Here is a 17,441-nt window from a genome sequence, read left to right as displayed (position 1 = left end):
CCGAATAATTCTTCCACTATTAAAATAGCAGGCATACAAAGAGAGTACTTTTACAGAGAGATCTCATCAAAATAATGACACTCAAGTGTTTCCCACACACCCGTAAACTCACTATTTTTATCTCTCAATTCTCTCACCCCTCACCCTTTAGAGAAAACGTTTCTCTAGCTCGCCTATTAGCCTTGATGCTAATAACTCTCACAAAACCTTTGTGAAATTTGGTGATGTTGGTGTGTGTTTAATCCCTTTCACCCCTTTCCTATTTATAGGAAAAAGTGGAGTAGCCTCCAAGCCAAATTTGGCTTGGAGGTTACTCCAAGTAAATTAATTTCTATTTTTTTTTTTTTTTTTTTAACTTACTTGTGGGCCCACCATGTGGAGGGACCCACCCCAACAAATCTCCCCCTCCCGACTACATGGGAGGCACCACCATTCCGGCTGTCTGTCGACAATATTCAAACTTTCCCCGTGGAAGAGCTTTGGTTAACATGTCAGATCCATTTTCATCGGTATGGATCTTTTCCAGCTGTAGCAGCTTCATCTCCAATACATCTCGAATCCAGTGATATCGCACATCAATATGTTTAGATCTTGAATGAAAGGAGGAATTCTTCCCGAGGTGAATAGCGCTTTGACTATCACAAAACAGCTCGTACTTCGTCTGGTGGAAGCCAAGTTCACTTAAGAACTTCTTCATCCATAGCAACTCTTTACAAGCTTCAGTTGCTGCAATAAACTCTGCTTCTGTTGTTGAGAGCGCAACACATTTCTGTAGTCTCGATTGCCATGACACAGCTCCCCCTGCAAATGAAATCAGATATCCTGATGTAGACTTTCTCGAGTCAACATCGCCAGCCATATCTGCATCTGTGTAGCCAACTAACACAGGTTCTCCATCTCCAAAAGATAGACACATTCTTGATGTACCTTGAAGGTATCTAAGAATCCATTTCACTGCAGCCCAATGTTCTTTTCCAGGATTTGAAAGGAACCGACTCACTACTCCAACCGAGTGAGCAATATCTGGCCGTGTACATACCATGGCATACATCAAGCTCCCAACTGCTGAAGCATATGGAACTCTTTCCATCTCCTCCTTCTCTTTCTCAGTAGAAGGGCACTGTTCAGAACTCAGTCTAAAATGATTAGCAAGGGGGCAGCTAACCGCTTTAGCGTTATCCATGTTGAACCTTTGAAGTACTTTCTGAATGTACTTCTCCTGTGATAACCATAGCTTCTTGGAGCCTCTATCTCTGGTTATCTTCATGCCTAGAATTTGCCTTGCCGAGCCCAAGTTTTTCATTGCAAAAGACTTGCTCAACTGCTTTTTCAAGTTGTTGATTCTTGAAGTATTCTGGCCAACGATCAACATGTCATCCACATAGAGCAGAAGTATAATAAAATCCTCATCAGAGAATTTCTGCACGAAGACACAATGGTCTGAAGTAGTCTTCTTGTACCCTTGCTCCCCCATAACAGACTCAAACTTCTTGTACCATTGTCTCGGTGCTTGTTTTAAGCCATATAGACTTTTTTTTCAACTTGCAGACGTACTGCTCTTTCCCCTTTTCTTCGAAACCCTCTGGCTGCTCCATGTATATCTCTTCCTCCAAATCACCATGAAGGAAGGCAGTCTTTACATCCATCTGCTCGATCTCCAGGTCGAGACTTGCTGCTAACCCTAGCACTGTACGAATGGATGTCATTTTCACCACTGGTGAAAAAATCTCATCAAAGTCAATTCCCTTTCTTTGGCCGAATCCCTTGACAACTAGTCTAGCTTTGAAACGTGGTTGGAGACCGTGTTCCTCATTCTTTATCCTGAACACCCACTTGTTCTTTAAAGCTCTCTTGCCTTTAGGCAACTTCACCAGCTTAAAAGTATTATTATCATGCAAGGACCTCATCTCATCTTGCATGGCTTCAATCCATTTCTGCTTGTGTTCATCATCCATAGCTTCTTCAAAGCTCTCAGGTTCTCCCCCGTCAGTTAATAACACATACTGATCTTCTGGGTATCTGGTAGATTGTTGTCGAACTCTATCAGATCTCCGCAGAACTGGAGAATCCACATCTGCTGGTGGTTGATGATGAGCACCATAGTCATCAGCATTACCTGGTTCATAATCAATGGGAGCATCTTGACCACCTATCCCCGGTTGGTCGCCTTCTTCATCTCCAACACGTCTATGAACCGTTGTTGGAGGAATCAATTCCAAGTCTGTTGAATCTCCATCGGATCCTTCAGAAACATTCTGAGCCTTTTTAATATCCTCAATGGTCTGACTTTCAACAAAGACGGCATCACGGCTTCTGATAAGCCTCTTATGGACTGGATCGTAGAATCTATAGCCAAACTGATCTTGACCATAACCCACAAACACGCATTCTCGTGTCTTAGCATCAAGCTTGGACCTCTCGTCTTTGGGAATATGCACAAATGCTTTGCACCCAAACACCCGCAGATGACCATAGGAAACTTCTTTTCCCGTCCACACTCTCTCTGGAGTATCAGACTGTAGAGGGATACACGTTGAAAGGTTAAGCACATACACTGCTGTCAGTAGAGCTTCACCCCAAAACATCTTAGGCAACTTTGCATGTGAGAGTAAACATCTAACTCTCTCCATCAAAGTCCTGTTCATCCTCTCAGCCAAACCATTCAACTGCGGCGTTTTAGGAGGTGTTGTTTGATGCCGAATACCATTATTTTTGCAATAAGCATCAAATGGTCCAATGTACTCTCCACCATTGTCTGTACGGATGCACTTCAGCTTCTTGCTGGTCTGTCTTTCCACCAGAGTTAAAAATTGCTTGAAAACTTCTAACACCTGGTCCTTCGTTTTCAAAAGATACACCCATGTCTTCCTTGAATGATCATCAATGAAAGTCACGAAGTATTGAGCACCACCAAGTGACTTTGGCATTGGTCCACACAAATCTGAGTGAATCAGATCTAAAACATTCTTCATTCGAGAAGGAGGGGTACTTTTGAAAGAAACTCTGTTCTGCTTCCCTGCCAGACAATCAGTACATTTCTCCAGATGGACTCGATCCAATCCATGTAACATATTTCTTTTGGCCAATATCGACATTCCTTTCTCACTCATGTGACCGAGTCGTCTATGCCACAACTCAACTATATCATCATTCTCCACTGTATTGACATCGTCATGGGAGAGCTTCGCCTGCATCATGTATAGTTTTGAATGTCGTTTTCCCCTGGCCACCACCAATGAACCTTTGGTAAGCTTCCATTGGCCATTGAAGAAGGTGCTGCAAAAACCTTCATCATCCAGATTTCCTGCCGAAATTAAATTCAGGCGCATATCTGGGACATGCCTGACATCCTTCAGGACTAATTGCGTACCATTCTCTGTTTCTAGAGAGACGTCACCTTTGCCTACGACTTTTGCAAAGTTCTCATTTCCCATTCTTACAGTGCCAAAATCGCCTGATGTGTAAGATGAGAAGAATTCCCTTCGAGATGAAGCATGAATGGTAGCTCCAGTGTCAATCACCCAACTCGTCTCGTGGATTGCAAGATTGACAATATCTTCATCATGGACTACGTTGAACTCCCCGACAACATTTGCTTGTTCATCATCACTGCTGTCATTTTTCCTCACATCTTTGCCTTTGTTCTTTTCTTGGTCTTGCTTCAACTTTCGACAGAACATTTTGATGTGGCCCTTCTTCTTGCAGTAATGGCACTCAGTATTGGCATATTTGTTTGACTTTCCTCTGCTTTTGTGTCTGGTTTTTGAACCCCTAGCTTCACTCCTCCCTCTAGATTCTGCAACAAAAACATCTGACTGTGATGAAGAAGAACCTTGTGATCTTCGTCTACTCTCTTCATTCAGGATGCCACTTTTAACAGCTTCCATATTGACTACTCCATTTGGTGCAGAATTTGTTAGTGAAATCTTCAAAGTCTCCCAAGACTCTGGTAGAGAGGCAAGCACGAGGAGAGCGAGCACCTCATCGTCAAACTTTATGCTCATACTTGATAACTGATCCACAATCCCTTGAATTGCATTCAGGTGATCAGCTATAGAAGTCCCTTCTCGATATTTTATCTGAATTAATTTTGTCAGATAAAATAGTTTGTTGTTGCCGGTTTTCGACGCGTACAGCTCCTCAAGCTTCTTCCATAATGTCTGAGCATGAGTTTCATTACAAATGTGGTTGTACACATTATCCTCGACGAACTGTCGAATGTAACCACACACCTGCTCATGCTCGAATTCCCATTCTTCATCCGTTTTTCCTTCGGGTTTATTCGTTGAAAACACCGGTAAATGCAGTTTCGTCACAAATAGGAGATCCTTCATCTTGTTTCTCCATATGTGGTAATTTGTGCCATTTAAACTGACCATCTTGCCAGTCTTTGCCTCCATATTTTCGACAAGTGCCCAGTACTATAAATATATCTAATTTATTTTCTGATGTGGAGGATCCACTATCTAGTGGAAACCACAGAGCATACGATAAATAGATATATAAAAACTCAAACCGGCTCCGATACCAGTTGTTGGGCGGCACAGCGGAAATTCAATTAATTATGCTAGTGAATAACGTATTGTGCTAAATAACTATACCGGAAAAATTCCCAGGAAAGATTGGAGGGTCACGAGCGGACCACTTAAGTACCAACCTCCTAGACAGAATTCAACACGATATAACTAACTTCACAATAGGGAATTCCAACTAGCCTAATCGTTAGCGTCGAAAATAAAATTATGGACGGCAGAAACAAAATAAATGACACCGAGAATTTTTAACGTGGTTCACCCAAATTGCTGGATTACGTCCACGGGACAAAGTCCGAATAATTCTTCCACTATTAAAATAGCAGGCATACAAAGAGAGTACTTTTACAGAGAGATCTCATCAAAATAATGACACTCAAGTGTTTCCCACACACCCGTAAACTCACTATTTTTATCTCTCAATTCTCTCACCCCTCACCCTTTAGAGAAAACGTTTCTCTAGCTCGCCTATTAGCCTTGATGCTAATAACTCTCACAAAACCTTTGTGAAATTTGGTGATGTTGGTGTGTGTTTAATCCCTTTCACCCCTTTCCTATTTATAGGAAAAAGTGGAGTAGCCTCCAAGCCAAATTTGGCTTGGAGGTTACTCCAAGTAAATTAATTTCTATTTTTTTTTTTTTTTTAACTTACTTGTGGGCCCACCATGTGGAGGGACCCACCCCAACAAGATGTTCATAGCCAGATATCGAACATTGTCGTCGAAGAGATCAACCCTGGCGCTCTGCATCAGATTTCACATCGCATTCAACAACCAATTAATTACGCCCTTAACCAAAATTAACTAAAAAGAAATCATTGGTTTATTTCTTTTATTTTTCTTATGTTGTTAATTTTAAAACTTAAAACCCCCAAATATATTGAAGTTGTCAGTCATTTTCCCAGGATACAAGCAGAAGCAGAAGTAAAACACAATTTTTTCTCTCTGCTTTCCTGCTAACCAAACAAACTTCAGCACATGTTTATTTTCAAGAAACTAAAGAATCTCCAAACCCTAAAGATTCCTTTATCATCCCAAATTTTCTAGTCAAGCAAACAGGGTAAATGCAGGATTGAAATACCAAAAACAACAAAGATTTGAAACTATATTTATCTCCAAGAAAACCAAATAAAGATCTGAAGCTACCTTAATCATCAAGAAAACCAAATAAAATTTGAAACTATATTAATCTTCAAGATTTGAAACTACATTAATCTTCAAGAAAACAAATAAAGAATTGAAACTACATGAAACTTCAAGAAAGCAAATAAAGAATTGAAACTACATGAAACTTCAAGAAACCGAATAAAGATTTGAAACTACATCAATGTTCAAGATTTGAAACCCTAAAGACCCAAAAAGAAAGCAAAACAAATAAAGATTAACTTCAAGAAGGATTGAAGACTGACTTGAGCGATGAATGGTACAACTACTCGTCTGAGTTTCCAGTAAAATGCGTGAGTTGTGGCTCTAACATTCAAAGATTTGGGTTCCACTGCTAGCCATTGTTCTACCTGTGTTCTCTCAGCAACATTCAATCTCTGATCAGTGGCAGATTCTTCTCTTGGATCAGTGACAGATTCTTCTCTGATCAGTGACATTTTCAGTTTTCCTTTAGATAAAGAAAAGAAAAGAAAAGAAAATGAGGGAGTAGAGTAATGTTTTTCTTCTCTTTGCTCAGTTGGTTATATAGAAACAGTTACAGATTCTTTGGAGCCAAAGTCAGTTATGCAACTGCAAATGGTATATTGCCACGTCAGAACTTAATTAGCACAATCCTCGAGCCTCTAAAAAAAAGCTTACAGCTCATAGATAATAATCAGATAAGATTTGGATAATGGGCCATTTAGCCCCCAAAAGATATATATAATCTCTTAAAAACAATCTTGCGAGTGTTTATAATTGTATTTAAGGAGTAAATGAAAATATGAAATATCCACTTTAACGATTTGGTACCTTACTTTCAATTATGTTAACAATTTGGTACCTCGTTTTAAACGATTTGGTACCTCACGTTTAATTCCGTTAACAATTTGGATTCTATATTTAAAATAAGGTCGTAAGTGTTTGTAAAATTAAAACTGAGATATCAAATCATTTGATATTCAAATAAGAGGTACCAACTTGTGAATTATGACAAATATGAGAGCCTTAGAGTAATTTGCTCTAAAAATAATGTATAATTTAGGTTCCTTAACTTATTTTTATGATAAACATTATACAATTTTGGCCTAATACTAAAAGAAAGGCAATTTTTTATAATTTTATCAATTCTAACCAAAACTTTTGATGATGTCAATTTTAGCTTGATTTTAACAATTCTAATTACAGAAATTTGAATGACCAACTTACTTCATATTTGCTGAATGCAGGAATAAAAATTAAATATATAAGTTTTGCCATTATTATTTGTCAGCCATGAAGGGAAAAAAACATAAAGAATACTTGGTATGTATTTGTTAATAGAGGAAAATTCAATTTGAGAATGTAACTGCTTGTCATAAGAAAATTGCAGGGCTATAATTCACAACATGCAATAAAATTCCTCATTAAAAAGAAAAAAAAACGTTATACGTATTATTTACATTGATTTGGCCTATTGTGCTATAACAAAATTGTTTTTCAGTGACACTACATTAGTTTTGGCATTTCAATCTCATTTCAATCTCAACTATCTACTGAAGCTAGAAGTGACATTAATGAAAGTCTCTTCGCGACAAGGAATTGTCAAACCGCTCATTGGATGATCAAATCCAAACTGCTCTACCGTTTTGCTTAGCAGATCTTGAAATGCAGGCTAGTTAAGATAGGAGACCGGAACTACTAATCGCTTTTTCTCCGTCTCTCCAATGTAAACTGCTAGGAAACCTTTTGGCACATTTGAAGATGTCGAGTTAGCTTTATTTGTAGATCTGCGAAGAATTCGCTTGGCAACAGCAGATGCAAGATGTTCGGCCATGGTGATTATTTTGTATGCAACTTTATGAATTATATTGAGAGGTTCATCGCCCTGTGACACGATCCTTATCGTTCATTTCAAGAATTGCTAACTAAAGCGGAAGAAGAGTTTGGATTCAATCATCCAATGGGTGGTCTGACAATTCCTTGCACGGAGGATACTCTTGTCCATGTCACTTATAACTTGTGTAGAACATAAGAAAATATGGCTGTACACAAACGAACTAGACACACAAAGCAATTTTGTATGATAGAAACTTTCTCTTTAATGTAAATAGTCTTATTTTTTTAATGTCTCTTTTTATTATTAATCAACAGATAAGTACCACTTTATACAGATTTTATTCCATCTCTAGTCTTCCATTGTATCATTAACGCATAATTAAGACAGAAAACAATATTGCTTAATTATCAGCTCGACAAAATATTTCAGAAAACAATATTGGGGTAATTGATCCTGAAGATCATTGAACTTTCGAATTTTTTCATTTCAGTCACTAAACTATTTTTTTTTTCATTTTGGTATTTCAGGCCAAAAATGCTTAGGTGGCAGCCGGAAGTTGACATGTGACATCCGGATTTTATAAGTTTTACTTTGAAAATTTATCACACATACATAATTTCACTTTGAAAATGACTTTTTGGATCAAATAATGCATATATAGCAACTTTTCAGGTTAAAAAGAATTAATTCCGGCTGCCACCTAAGCATTTTTGGCCGTAAAATACCAAAATGAAAAAAAATAAAAGTTCAGTGATCAAAATGAAAAAAAAATAGTTTAGCGACTGAAATGAAAAAACTCGAAAGTTCAGTGATCTTCAGGATTAATTACCCACATATTGCTTTCAGAAATAACAAACTTGAAATTCGATTTCTTTTGATGGCATTACACTTTTCTGTATTCTGAAAGAGATCAAAAGTGCGAACTCTTCTTTAGCATGCTAAGCAAACTGCGAAATGGAGACTGATTCAAGTAGGAGATAATAAAAAATGAGATATAATACATCGTTTGAAAGAAAAAGTAAAATGAAACTATTTTGATCCCCCCTAATTGAAGTTACGCACGCCCCGTTTTTGCAGTTTTTTCTCTCTATCGTCTCACTTAGTTATGATGGTTATTTGCATAAATTCCAAAGTTTACTATTGTTCTTTCGACCTTGTATTTGTTAATACAGGAAACCTCAATTTGATAATGTAACTAAATATATTAAGAAAATTGCAGAGCTTTTAATTCACAAAATGCAATAAAATTCCTCATTTGAAAAGAAAAAATGTTTATCATTTACATTGATTTGGAACTACAAAACTGTTTTTCTATGTCACTACAAAATTGTTTTTCTATGTCACTACAATAATTTAACTATTTCTATATTTCAAGAGCTGGCCATGGGCCGGGTCAGCCCGCGAACCAGCCCGGTCAAACCCTAAACGAACATCATTGCACAAAGAACAAAGGTATAAATACATGTGTGCAAATAGTGTAAATGTGTACCTCCATCTTCTCCTCTACCACTACGACAATCGGTTCGTTTCCTCTTTGTAAATTAACTGACTGTTCGTCTTACTTTTTCAATTAGGGTTTAATTTATTCTTCGATTTGCTCGGCTCTGTTTATGTTTTTGTATGATTGTTGAGGTAGAGAGTAATTAAAATGTATAGCTAGATATTAATTTTTCATTGATAATGTTGTTGTTTGAATTGATTAATTTTTTTCTTATAGACGCATCAGCAATGTCTACATCTTTAAGTTCCAGACAGTTCTGAGGATATAAAGAAACCGCGTTATGAAAGACTTTGGAGTCAAGAAGACAACCTTGTTTAAGAAAGTAAAAAAAGCTGATCCTACTAAGAATTTTGTTTCTTTTTTTCAATTTTATTATGACATCGGTTCACTTTCCTTTTTTGCCACAATTTAAAAAGAGTTTTCGCGATCATTTTCAAAAAATTTATGACATTTCATAATAATCACTTTAAAAACACCTTTTATTTGTCTAAATAAATTTGGGGTGTCCAATATTAGAAAAATCAAGCTGCTTGCCCAATATTAGAGAAATCAAGACTGTTGTAGTCCAGTTGCATGCCCAATGTTAGAAGCAGAAGCCAATTTCTTAGTAGCACTAAGGCATCTTTGGGCACCTCATTTTTGTTTAGACAGATCAAAGGTTTTTTGAGAGTGATTATTATGAAATGTCATATTTTTTTAAACATATTTGTGCCTTTTTCAATTTGATATCCTTATCTTTCAATTGTGACAAAGAAGCAGGAATGTGAACCGATTTGATAATAAAATCGAAAAAAAAAGAGCTTAATCCTTGGTAGTATCAGTTTTTTCTTTCTTTCTTAAGATCGATAATACCTTGTAACAGGACCACCTCGTCTTCTTCACTCCAAAGCCTTTCAAAACGAGGTTTCTTTGTATCCTCAAAGCTTTGCAAGAGCGGCAACATCTCCGTTCCTATTCCTTCCAGCGGCTTTGGATGGAAGAAGAGCAAGTTTCTCTAATTGGGCACCAACAATTTGAGCAGTTTTTTCCTTTCGAATGCTTCGAAGGTCATTCTCTTGTGTGAGAAGTGAGAGATTTGTTATAACCTGTTCTTTGACCCAGGCGAAGATGAAGGATTTACTAGTATGCTGTAATAGATTGAGATGGGGTTTTTGCAACTAAGAATAAAATAGGAATGCCATGAAAAAGCATTGTAAGTTTTCTTCACATTCATGTCTCTTGCACTTTGATTACAATCACTTATCTTTATCAATGGAATGTCTTTTTCTTGCTCGTTTTTTTCTTCGTTTTAAGTACTATTAATTAAGGACTTACGTAGTTACTTTATGATTTACAGAAAGTTTCCTATTAATAATCTATCTTTGTGCTATATTAGATTACTATGCGCTATTTTCTAGGCTTATTATTTTATAGACATATAACCGCAGTTGGATTTAAAGTAAATTAATTTGTTTGAGAGGTGAAGCTAAGTGATTGAAGGAATGCAATGAGGTTAAGTAATTAGAATAGAAGGACCGACTACACTAATTACCATCACAAGAAGTTGGTTTCATAGTTGCCCGTTTAAATGTGGCTGCAATTCAAATCACATTCCCTCTAACTAAACTAAACTGGTCATTATGCACACAAAAATAATCTTATATAAGTATATAACACAAAAAGTTAGTTCTTCCAATCCAATCATGTGTATGAAAATTTATCTAGTAGTAAACAATAGTTTCTCTATTTCAATGTTGTTGCTTCGACGTCATGTCTCGATGAGTTTCATATTGATTCTTAATAATGCTTGATAACTAGCCATAAATAAATAAATACAAGTTGACTCATATTTTTAGAGGCCTGCAATTTGCTCTGCAGCAATGAGAATTTTAATTTTTCCATACTTTTCGTTTAAGAACTTGAATCAAAACATAGCGTGTCTAACTGTTTATAAACTATAGCTAATTGTCTTGAGAAACTTTCAGGGCATTAATTCACAAAATGTAATAATATTCCTCATTTGATAAGAAAAAAGGATTTACTGAATAAAAAAAAGTGTTTCGTATTTACATTGATTTGGCCTATTGTGCCATAACAAAATTGTTTTTCTATGATACAACGTTAGTTCTGGTATCTCAATCTCACTATCAACTCAAGCTAGAAGTAACATTTATGAAAGTTTCTTCTCTGCAAGGAATTGTCAAGCCGCCCATTGGATGATTATAACCAAACTGTTCTTCTGCTTTGCTTAGCAGATCTTGAAATGCAGGCTCGTTGAGATAGGATACCGGAACTACAAATCTCTTTTTCTCCGTCTCTCCGATGTAAACTGCTAGGCAACCTTTTGGCACATTTGAAGATGTTGAATAAGCTTTATTTGCAGATCTGCGAAGAATTTGCTTGGTGAGAACAGCAGCGAGATGTCTGGCCATACTAATTTCTCTGGATGTAACTTAGTGAATAATTTTGGGAGGTTTAAGTCTGTAGTTTAAGTGAATGGTATTGCTGTGTATGATTGAGTTTGCTAGAGATATCAAAGTGTAGAGATATATATAGATGTTGAATAAGTATATGGAAGGTTTGAGTGGGTGGCTAAAAACAATTTGGTTTGGACATAAGTCATTTAAGGGTCATGTGGCATTGTCTTCTAACTAATCGGCAACCATGATATTATGTCTACTGCTTACAATAACTCCATGCCCTACAAATTGAAGGCCAGCATAAGATATAAAGTGATGAGTCAATTTGACAATTGTCAAAAACCATCTGTGTAATTCAAGGCTTAGACTGAAAATGAATTTAAACATGGTATGTCCATTTATGTCCCATGTGTATTAGCTAGTAACACCTCAAATCGGCTAGCGGTGGTACCGGTAGGGTAGTAGACATAGCGGATATGATATGAATTCTTAATAACCTTACATTTCTTGGTCATTTGCCACAATCACATGTTAAGTCTCATTCATTTTAAACAGATCATTAAACTGCAGAAAACACAAGCCACTCGATACTTTTGTTGCAATTAAGTATGTCCCTAATCTAACACTCATCTACTTAACAGCTTGTCTCAAGGATCCATGTAGGTAATCTAATCTCGCTTATATTTAAAGCTTTAAAACATCTATATCAGCAACAATTTTCAAGCTGTCCTTTTGCTGATTAGTTAGATGACAAATGCATGTGATACCATCTCATTCACTAATTTTAGTTTCTCTATATAGTATCTCCAAATACTCTGCTCAAACCAACAATTTCACATTCTCTTCAAATTCAAACACTACCTTTTCCAAGAAAAAATCAGTTCCCTCGAACATATTTATAATAATTCATCAAGAAACAATGGCAGTCCGATTTCCTAGCGTTCTACGTGCTTCTTTCTTGTCTGCAAAGAAATCTACTTCAAGATCTTTAGATGTGCCGAGAGGTTTCTTGGCACTGTATGTCGGGGAGACGGAGAAGAAGAGATTCTTGGTTCCAGTATCATACTTAAACCAGCCTTCATTCCAAGATTTGTTAAATAAAGCAGAAGATGAATTCGGATATGATCATCCCATGGGCGGTTTGACGATCCCTTGCACGGAAGAGGATTTCATTAATGTCACTTCCAATTTGGGCAGATCATAATTAAGAGAATATATAGAGCTTTTCACTAACACAAACAATTTTGTACCTTATGAATTTCATATTCAATGTAAATATATGAAGAGATTCCAGACTATTGAACTTTGTATGTAGTTAGATCTCAGAAAGAGAAATTACTAATTGAAAAGCTGAACATGTAATTGTTCAATATTAAATAAAAGTCACGAGTTTCTGTTACTTGTAATAAATAACATAAACCAATTCACAATCTATGGTTTTATATCTATAGCTTTAAAATTAGCTCAGATGCTATATTTTAATCGAGTAAAAAGAATGATTTTTTGACCACCGAGTAAGAATTCTAGTGAGTATAATGCATAGAACAAGTTAAAGAATATTTTTTTACTTGTTAATCTTCATCATGGTGTTTCTGATAAACAATAATAAATTAATACTTGAATTGGTAGGGTGCGCCAGGCCTCTGCAATAGTGCAACGCATGGGCGACGCTCGAAAGTCCCAGTAGCAAGCTACTGTGGCGGACTCTCCCCTTGAAAAAATAAATTTAATATCGTGTGGGCCGATGACCCACATATCAGATATTAAACTGATAAGAACAGATACTACACTTGATCTTAGCCAAAAGGCCGAGAAAGGTATGCTTTGTATCTTCTCAAGTTTTTCATTTTATAATACACGCCCTTCTGCTTCTTTTATCTTCTTTTCGATGTGGGAAAATAAAACATCTAACTAAGCCTGAACTGATTCTGTTTTTGTTTAATTTCCATTCCATTTAACATTAATTATTTACACTAAAACAAAACTGAAAGCCTGAAACCATGTTGTTTATGTCTAACTTCTTAGTTCTCATTAAAGCATAAAAGATAAAGAATTCACAAAATGCAATAAAAATTTCATTTGGAAAGAAAAATATGTTATATCGTATTAATCCTTAATAATTAGCCATCAACACAAGACATGAACATATCAATTTATAGCTTTAACCTCTATTTTCGGTTTCGATTTTCAGCTGTCATTTTCTAATCTTTAGAAAATATTGTTTTTATGCTGTGAGTTCTGCAATTACCCAGCATAATAGAGATCTGCAGTTACCTCTGTATTTATGCTGTGAGTTCTTTTTTTTCTGCGTACTTTTCATTTAAGAACAATAAAAACATAGCATAAAAGTATAAATTAAACTATTTGATTATAAACTTTAGCTAGTTCAAGTTTCAATTTGAGAATTTAACTTTATAATTCACAAAATGCAATAACATTCATCATTTGGTAAGGGAAAAAAATTCTGTATAAAAGGAAGTATTTTGTATTTACATTGCCTTGTTTTTTTCTATGACAAAAATGTTATTTTGTGTGACTAAATTAATTCGACAGCTCGATCTTACTATCTACAGAAGTTAGAAGTGACATCAATGAAAGTCTCTTCTCTGCAGGGAATTGTCAAACCGCCCATTGGATGATCAAAACCAAACTGCTCTTCTGCTTTGCTTAGCAAATCTTGAAATGCAGGCTCGTTAAGATACGACACTGGAACTACTAATCTCGTTTTCTTCCTCTCTCCGATGTAAACTGCTAGGAACCCTTTCGGCACATTTGAAGATGTTGAGTAAGCTTTATTTGTAAATCTACGAAGAATTTGCTTGGCGAAAACAGCAGCAAGATGTCTAGCCATGGTGATTCTTTGGATTTAACTTTCTGGATAATATTTAGAGGCTTATCGAGGAGTAGTCGTGTTGTTCAGGTTTGCTTTTGCTGGTTTTTTCAGTATGTAGAGTAGATTTATATAAAGAAAATGAGTATATGGAAGATTTGAGTGAGTGGTGAAGATTAATGTGGTTAGGACATAAGCCATTTAAGTTTCATGTGGCATTGTCTACAGATTAGAGTACCTTCATGCCCTACAATTATGTCCCATTGTGTTAACAACCTTACATTTCTTGATCATTTGCCACAATCACAAGGCATGTCTCATTCATTTTAGAAAGAAAATATAATGCAGAGAACACAAGCCACTCGAGACTTCTGTCGAAGTATGTCCCTAATCCAATACTTATCTACTTAACTACTTGTCTCAAGGATCGATTTTTCTAATCCAATCCCTCGTTTTAACATCTTTATCAGCACCGATTTTCCAGCTGTCCTTTTCTAATCTTTAAGTTGTCTTTCGACAAGAATTTTGTAAATACCCCATTTGGATGATTAGTTAGAAGACAGATACATGTGATACCATCTCATTCATTAATTTCAGCATCTCTATATATCATCTCCAAACACTCTTCCTCTCAAACCAACAATTTCACATTCTATTCAAACACTATCCTTTCCAAGAAAAACATTCAATTCCTTCGATTGTTTTTTATAACAGTTCATTCAAGAAACAATGGCAGTGCGATTTCCTAGCGTCCTCCTCCGTGCGTCTTTCTTGGCTGCAAAGAAATCTACTTCAAGATCCTTAGATGTGCCGAGAGGCTTCTTGGCAGTGTATGTTGGTGAGATGGAGAAGAAACGGTTCTTGGTTCCAGTATCGTACTTGAACCGGCCTTCATTCCAAGATTTGCTAAATAAAGCAGAAGAAGAATTCGGGTATGATCATCCTATGGGTGGTTTGACGATTCCTTGCACGGAAGAGGATTTCATTGATGTCACTTCAAATTTGAGCAGAGCATAAATAATAGAATATATCTTTACACTAACCCCACAAACAATTTTGTAGCACAGGAATCTTATATTCAGTGTAAATATTTAGTTTCATACTATAAATGAAAAACTTTTACCGTAAAAAGACTATATGATTCTTCATCAATATATCACTTTCGTAATTCTAACAGTTTAACTAATTGATACAAACTTTGATTCCGATCTCGGAAATATTGCTGTTTAGTCATATTCCATAGCTTTGATGAAACATCTCATCTTAACCTTCTAGCAGTATTCTTTATAGTCTGTTCATTCAAGAATTAAGAAAATCTATGTTATTTATTCTCAACTTGTATATGGAATTTGTTTGTTATTCTCCTGAGAATACATCTTATAGCAGACTGAGTTTTACTTGTATTCTAATATTTAGAGATAGTACTGAATTACAGAGAACTGAGGATAAAGGTAATAAATTTGAGAAGCAAATTTAGGTATGTCCAACATATAAAAAATGATTTAATCCTGTATCCTTATATGAAATTAAAAAATTAATGTGATTATGTTCTCCACCATATATATGAAATTCTATATATACAAATACTTCCACATTCTTTTCTCATATCTTCAAACTCTCTACTTTCCAAACCGAAAATGATCTCAGTACGTATTCTCCGCGCTTCTTTCTTGTCTGCCAAGAAGTCTATTTCAACATCTTTAAATGTGCCGAAAGGTTTGGCGGTGTATGTTGGCGAAACAGAGAAGAAGCGGTTCGTGGTTCCGGTATCATACTTAAATCAGCCGTCCTTTCAAGATTTGTTGAGTAAAGCATAAGAAGAATTCGGGTTTGATCATCCAATGGGTGGTTTGACGATTCCTTGCTCGGAAGATACTTTTATTGGTGTAACTTCTAACTTGTGAAAAGCATAAGAAATACAACTTATTAGTAATACTAATCACACAAACAATTTTGTATTACATTAATTTCATGTGTCCCATGTAAATACTTGTTTTAACAAATGAAAGAGATACATTTATACATACAAATCAGTTTTTTTTTTTTTTTTTTGATAATTGGGGAAAGGGGGAGCGCTTGTGGGAGGAATTGAACCCACGACCTTGACAGTTTGCTGTGCAGCTCTTATACCATTTGAGCTACAACTCGTTGGTATACAAATCAGTTTCTTCATTATCATTTTCAGTTGAGATAGTGTATGTACTAGTTGCACTACAAGAAGTAGTAGGGTTTTAGCAAAGGGAAAACCGGTCGCTAATAGGCTCCACCGTAAAATGTATCTAGGGCTAGGACGATAAAATAATGCCTGGTCTAAGTTAAATTGCAAAAGTAAATTATTCCGGTCGCAAAAATGATTACGTATAGCTACCGTGTTTAAATGTAATTAAGACCGTTTTTCGGTCGAAAAATGGTTATAGTAGAGACCTTCTAACTGCAATTAGGAGAGTAACCCGATCATAAATATGGTTATTGTTAGAGACCCTTTTAATCCGGTCGCAAAAATTTATCTGGTTGCTTCTAAGTTCAAAAAAGAACTTATAAATTCAATATAAATTAAATATACGAACTAAATAAAGACATACATTTAAAAGAAAAAACAGATAAATAAATTTGAAAAGTATGAGGATCTAAAGATGGATTTTTAGCCATTAATAAATTGACAATTCACCATGAATATTTAATGGAGAGTCTAGTATATAAGCAAAAAGAAAAGAAAAGAACCAATGGGAGTTGGTTCAAGTGGTAAGCGGCTTGATACCGCTTAAGCAAGGTCTCGAGTTCGAGTCCTTGTGAATGCAGAAAATTCCCACTGGCAGACTCACCCACCATGCCAGGTGCGCGACGCGGGTCGGATCCGGATTAGTCAGGGCAAAGCCTTGGAAACCGGATGGACTTAACAAAAAAAAGAAAAACCATTGAATTTTGTTGCCTCACTGTCGGGTAAGTTCCCTTCGATTAAATTTTAGGTATTATAATGCGCGTATATGTAATTCTAGCATTGAAATTTGGATTGTTTTTCTGGGTTCAATCAATTTGCTGGTTATAATTAAATTTATTTGGTATCTTGATGCAAAGATCAAATCTTTTTATCAATTTGCTGGTTAAAATTTATATAAAATCTTTAGACTTATTTGATTTTCTGGTTTCACTCGATGTGCTTGTTGTAGTTTAATTTATTTGGAATATTGATGGGAAGATCAAACCTTTTTGCTCCTTGG

The 17,441-nt window shown here is 35.8% G+C and overlaps 4 protein-coding genes, 1 non-coding gene and 1 pseudogene across 5 annotated transcripts; 2 read left to right on the top strand and 4 right to left on the bottom strand.

Moving 5' to 3' along the window:
- Positions 1-4,960: 4,960 nt before the first annotated feature.
- LOC130015487 (uncharacterized) lies at positions 4,961-6,311 on the bottom strand. Its single transcript, XM_056105737.1, has 3 exons — positions 5,941-6,311; positions 5,185-5,275; positions 4,961-5,034 (listed from the first exon to the last, which is right to left on the bottom strand). The coding sequence occupies exons 1-3, from the start codon at positions 6,130-6,132 to the stop codon at positions 4,961-4,963; spliced, it is 357 nt and encodes a 118-aa protein (XP_055961712.1). The 5' UTR covers positions 6,133-6,311.
- Positions 6,312-10,992: 4,681 nt separating this feature from the next.
- On the bottom strand, positions 10,993-11,776 carry LOC126681558 (auxin-responsive protein SAUR21-like). The gene has a single exon (XM_050377108.2). The coding sequence runs from the start codon at positions 11,403-11,405 to the stop codon at positions 11,121-11,123; it is 285 nt and encodes a 94-aa protein (XP_050233065.1). The 5' UTR covers positions 11,406-11,776; the 3' UTR covers positions 10,993-11,120.
- Positions 11,777-13,018: 1,242 nt separating this feature from the next.
- On the bottom strand, positions 13,019-13,214 carry LOC126685170 (U2 spliceosomal RNA). The gene has a single exon (XR_007643285.1). It is a non-coding gene; the product is annotated as a U2 spliceosomal RNA (small nuclear RNA).
- A 597-nt stretch (positions 13,215-13,811) lies between these two features.
- Positions 13,812-14,244, bottom strand: LOC126681556 (auxin-responsive protein SAUR20-like). Its single transcript, XM_050377106.2, has one exon. The coding sequence runs from the start codon at positions 14,242-14,244 to the stop codon at positions 13,957-13,959; it is 288 nt and encodes a 95-aa protein (XP_050233063.1). The 3' UTR covers positions 13,812-13,956.
- A 271-nt stretch (positions 14,245-14,515) lies between these two features.
- On the top strand, positions 14,516-15,519 carry LOC126681555 (auxin-responsive protein SAUR21-like). Its single transcript, XM_050377105.2, has one exon. The coding sequence runs from the start codon at positions 14,953-14,955 to the stop codon at positions 15,238-15,240; it is 288 nt and encodes a 95-aa protein (XP_050233062.1). The 5' UTR covers positions 14,516-14,952; the 3' UTR covers positions 15,241-15,519.
- Positions 15,520-15,729: 210 nt separating this feature from the next.
- LOC126681568 (auxin-responsive protein SAUR24-like) lies at positions 15,730-16,203 on the top strand (annotated as a pseudogene).
- The last annotated feature ends 1,238 nt before the right edge of the window (positions 16,204-17,441 follow it).

Source organism: Mercurialis annua, linkage group LG5 (assembly GCF_937616625.2).
Source record: "Mercurialis annua linkage group LG5, ddMerAnnu1.2, whole genome shotgun sequence".
NCBI lineage: Eukaryota > Viridiplantae > Streptophyta > Magnoliopsida > Malpighiales > Euphorbiaceae > Mercurialis > Mercurialis annua.
This window is presented reverse-complemented; position numbering and strand designations above follow the sequence as displayed.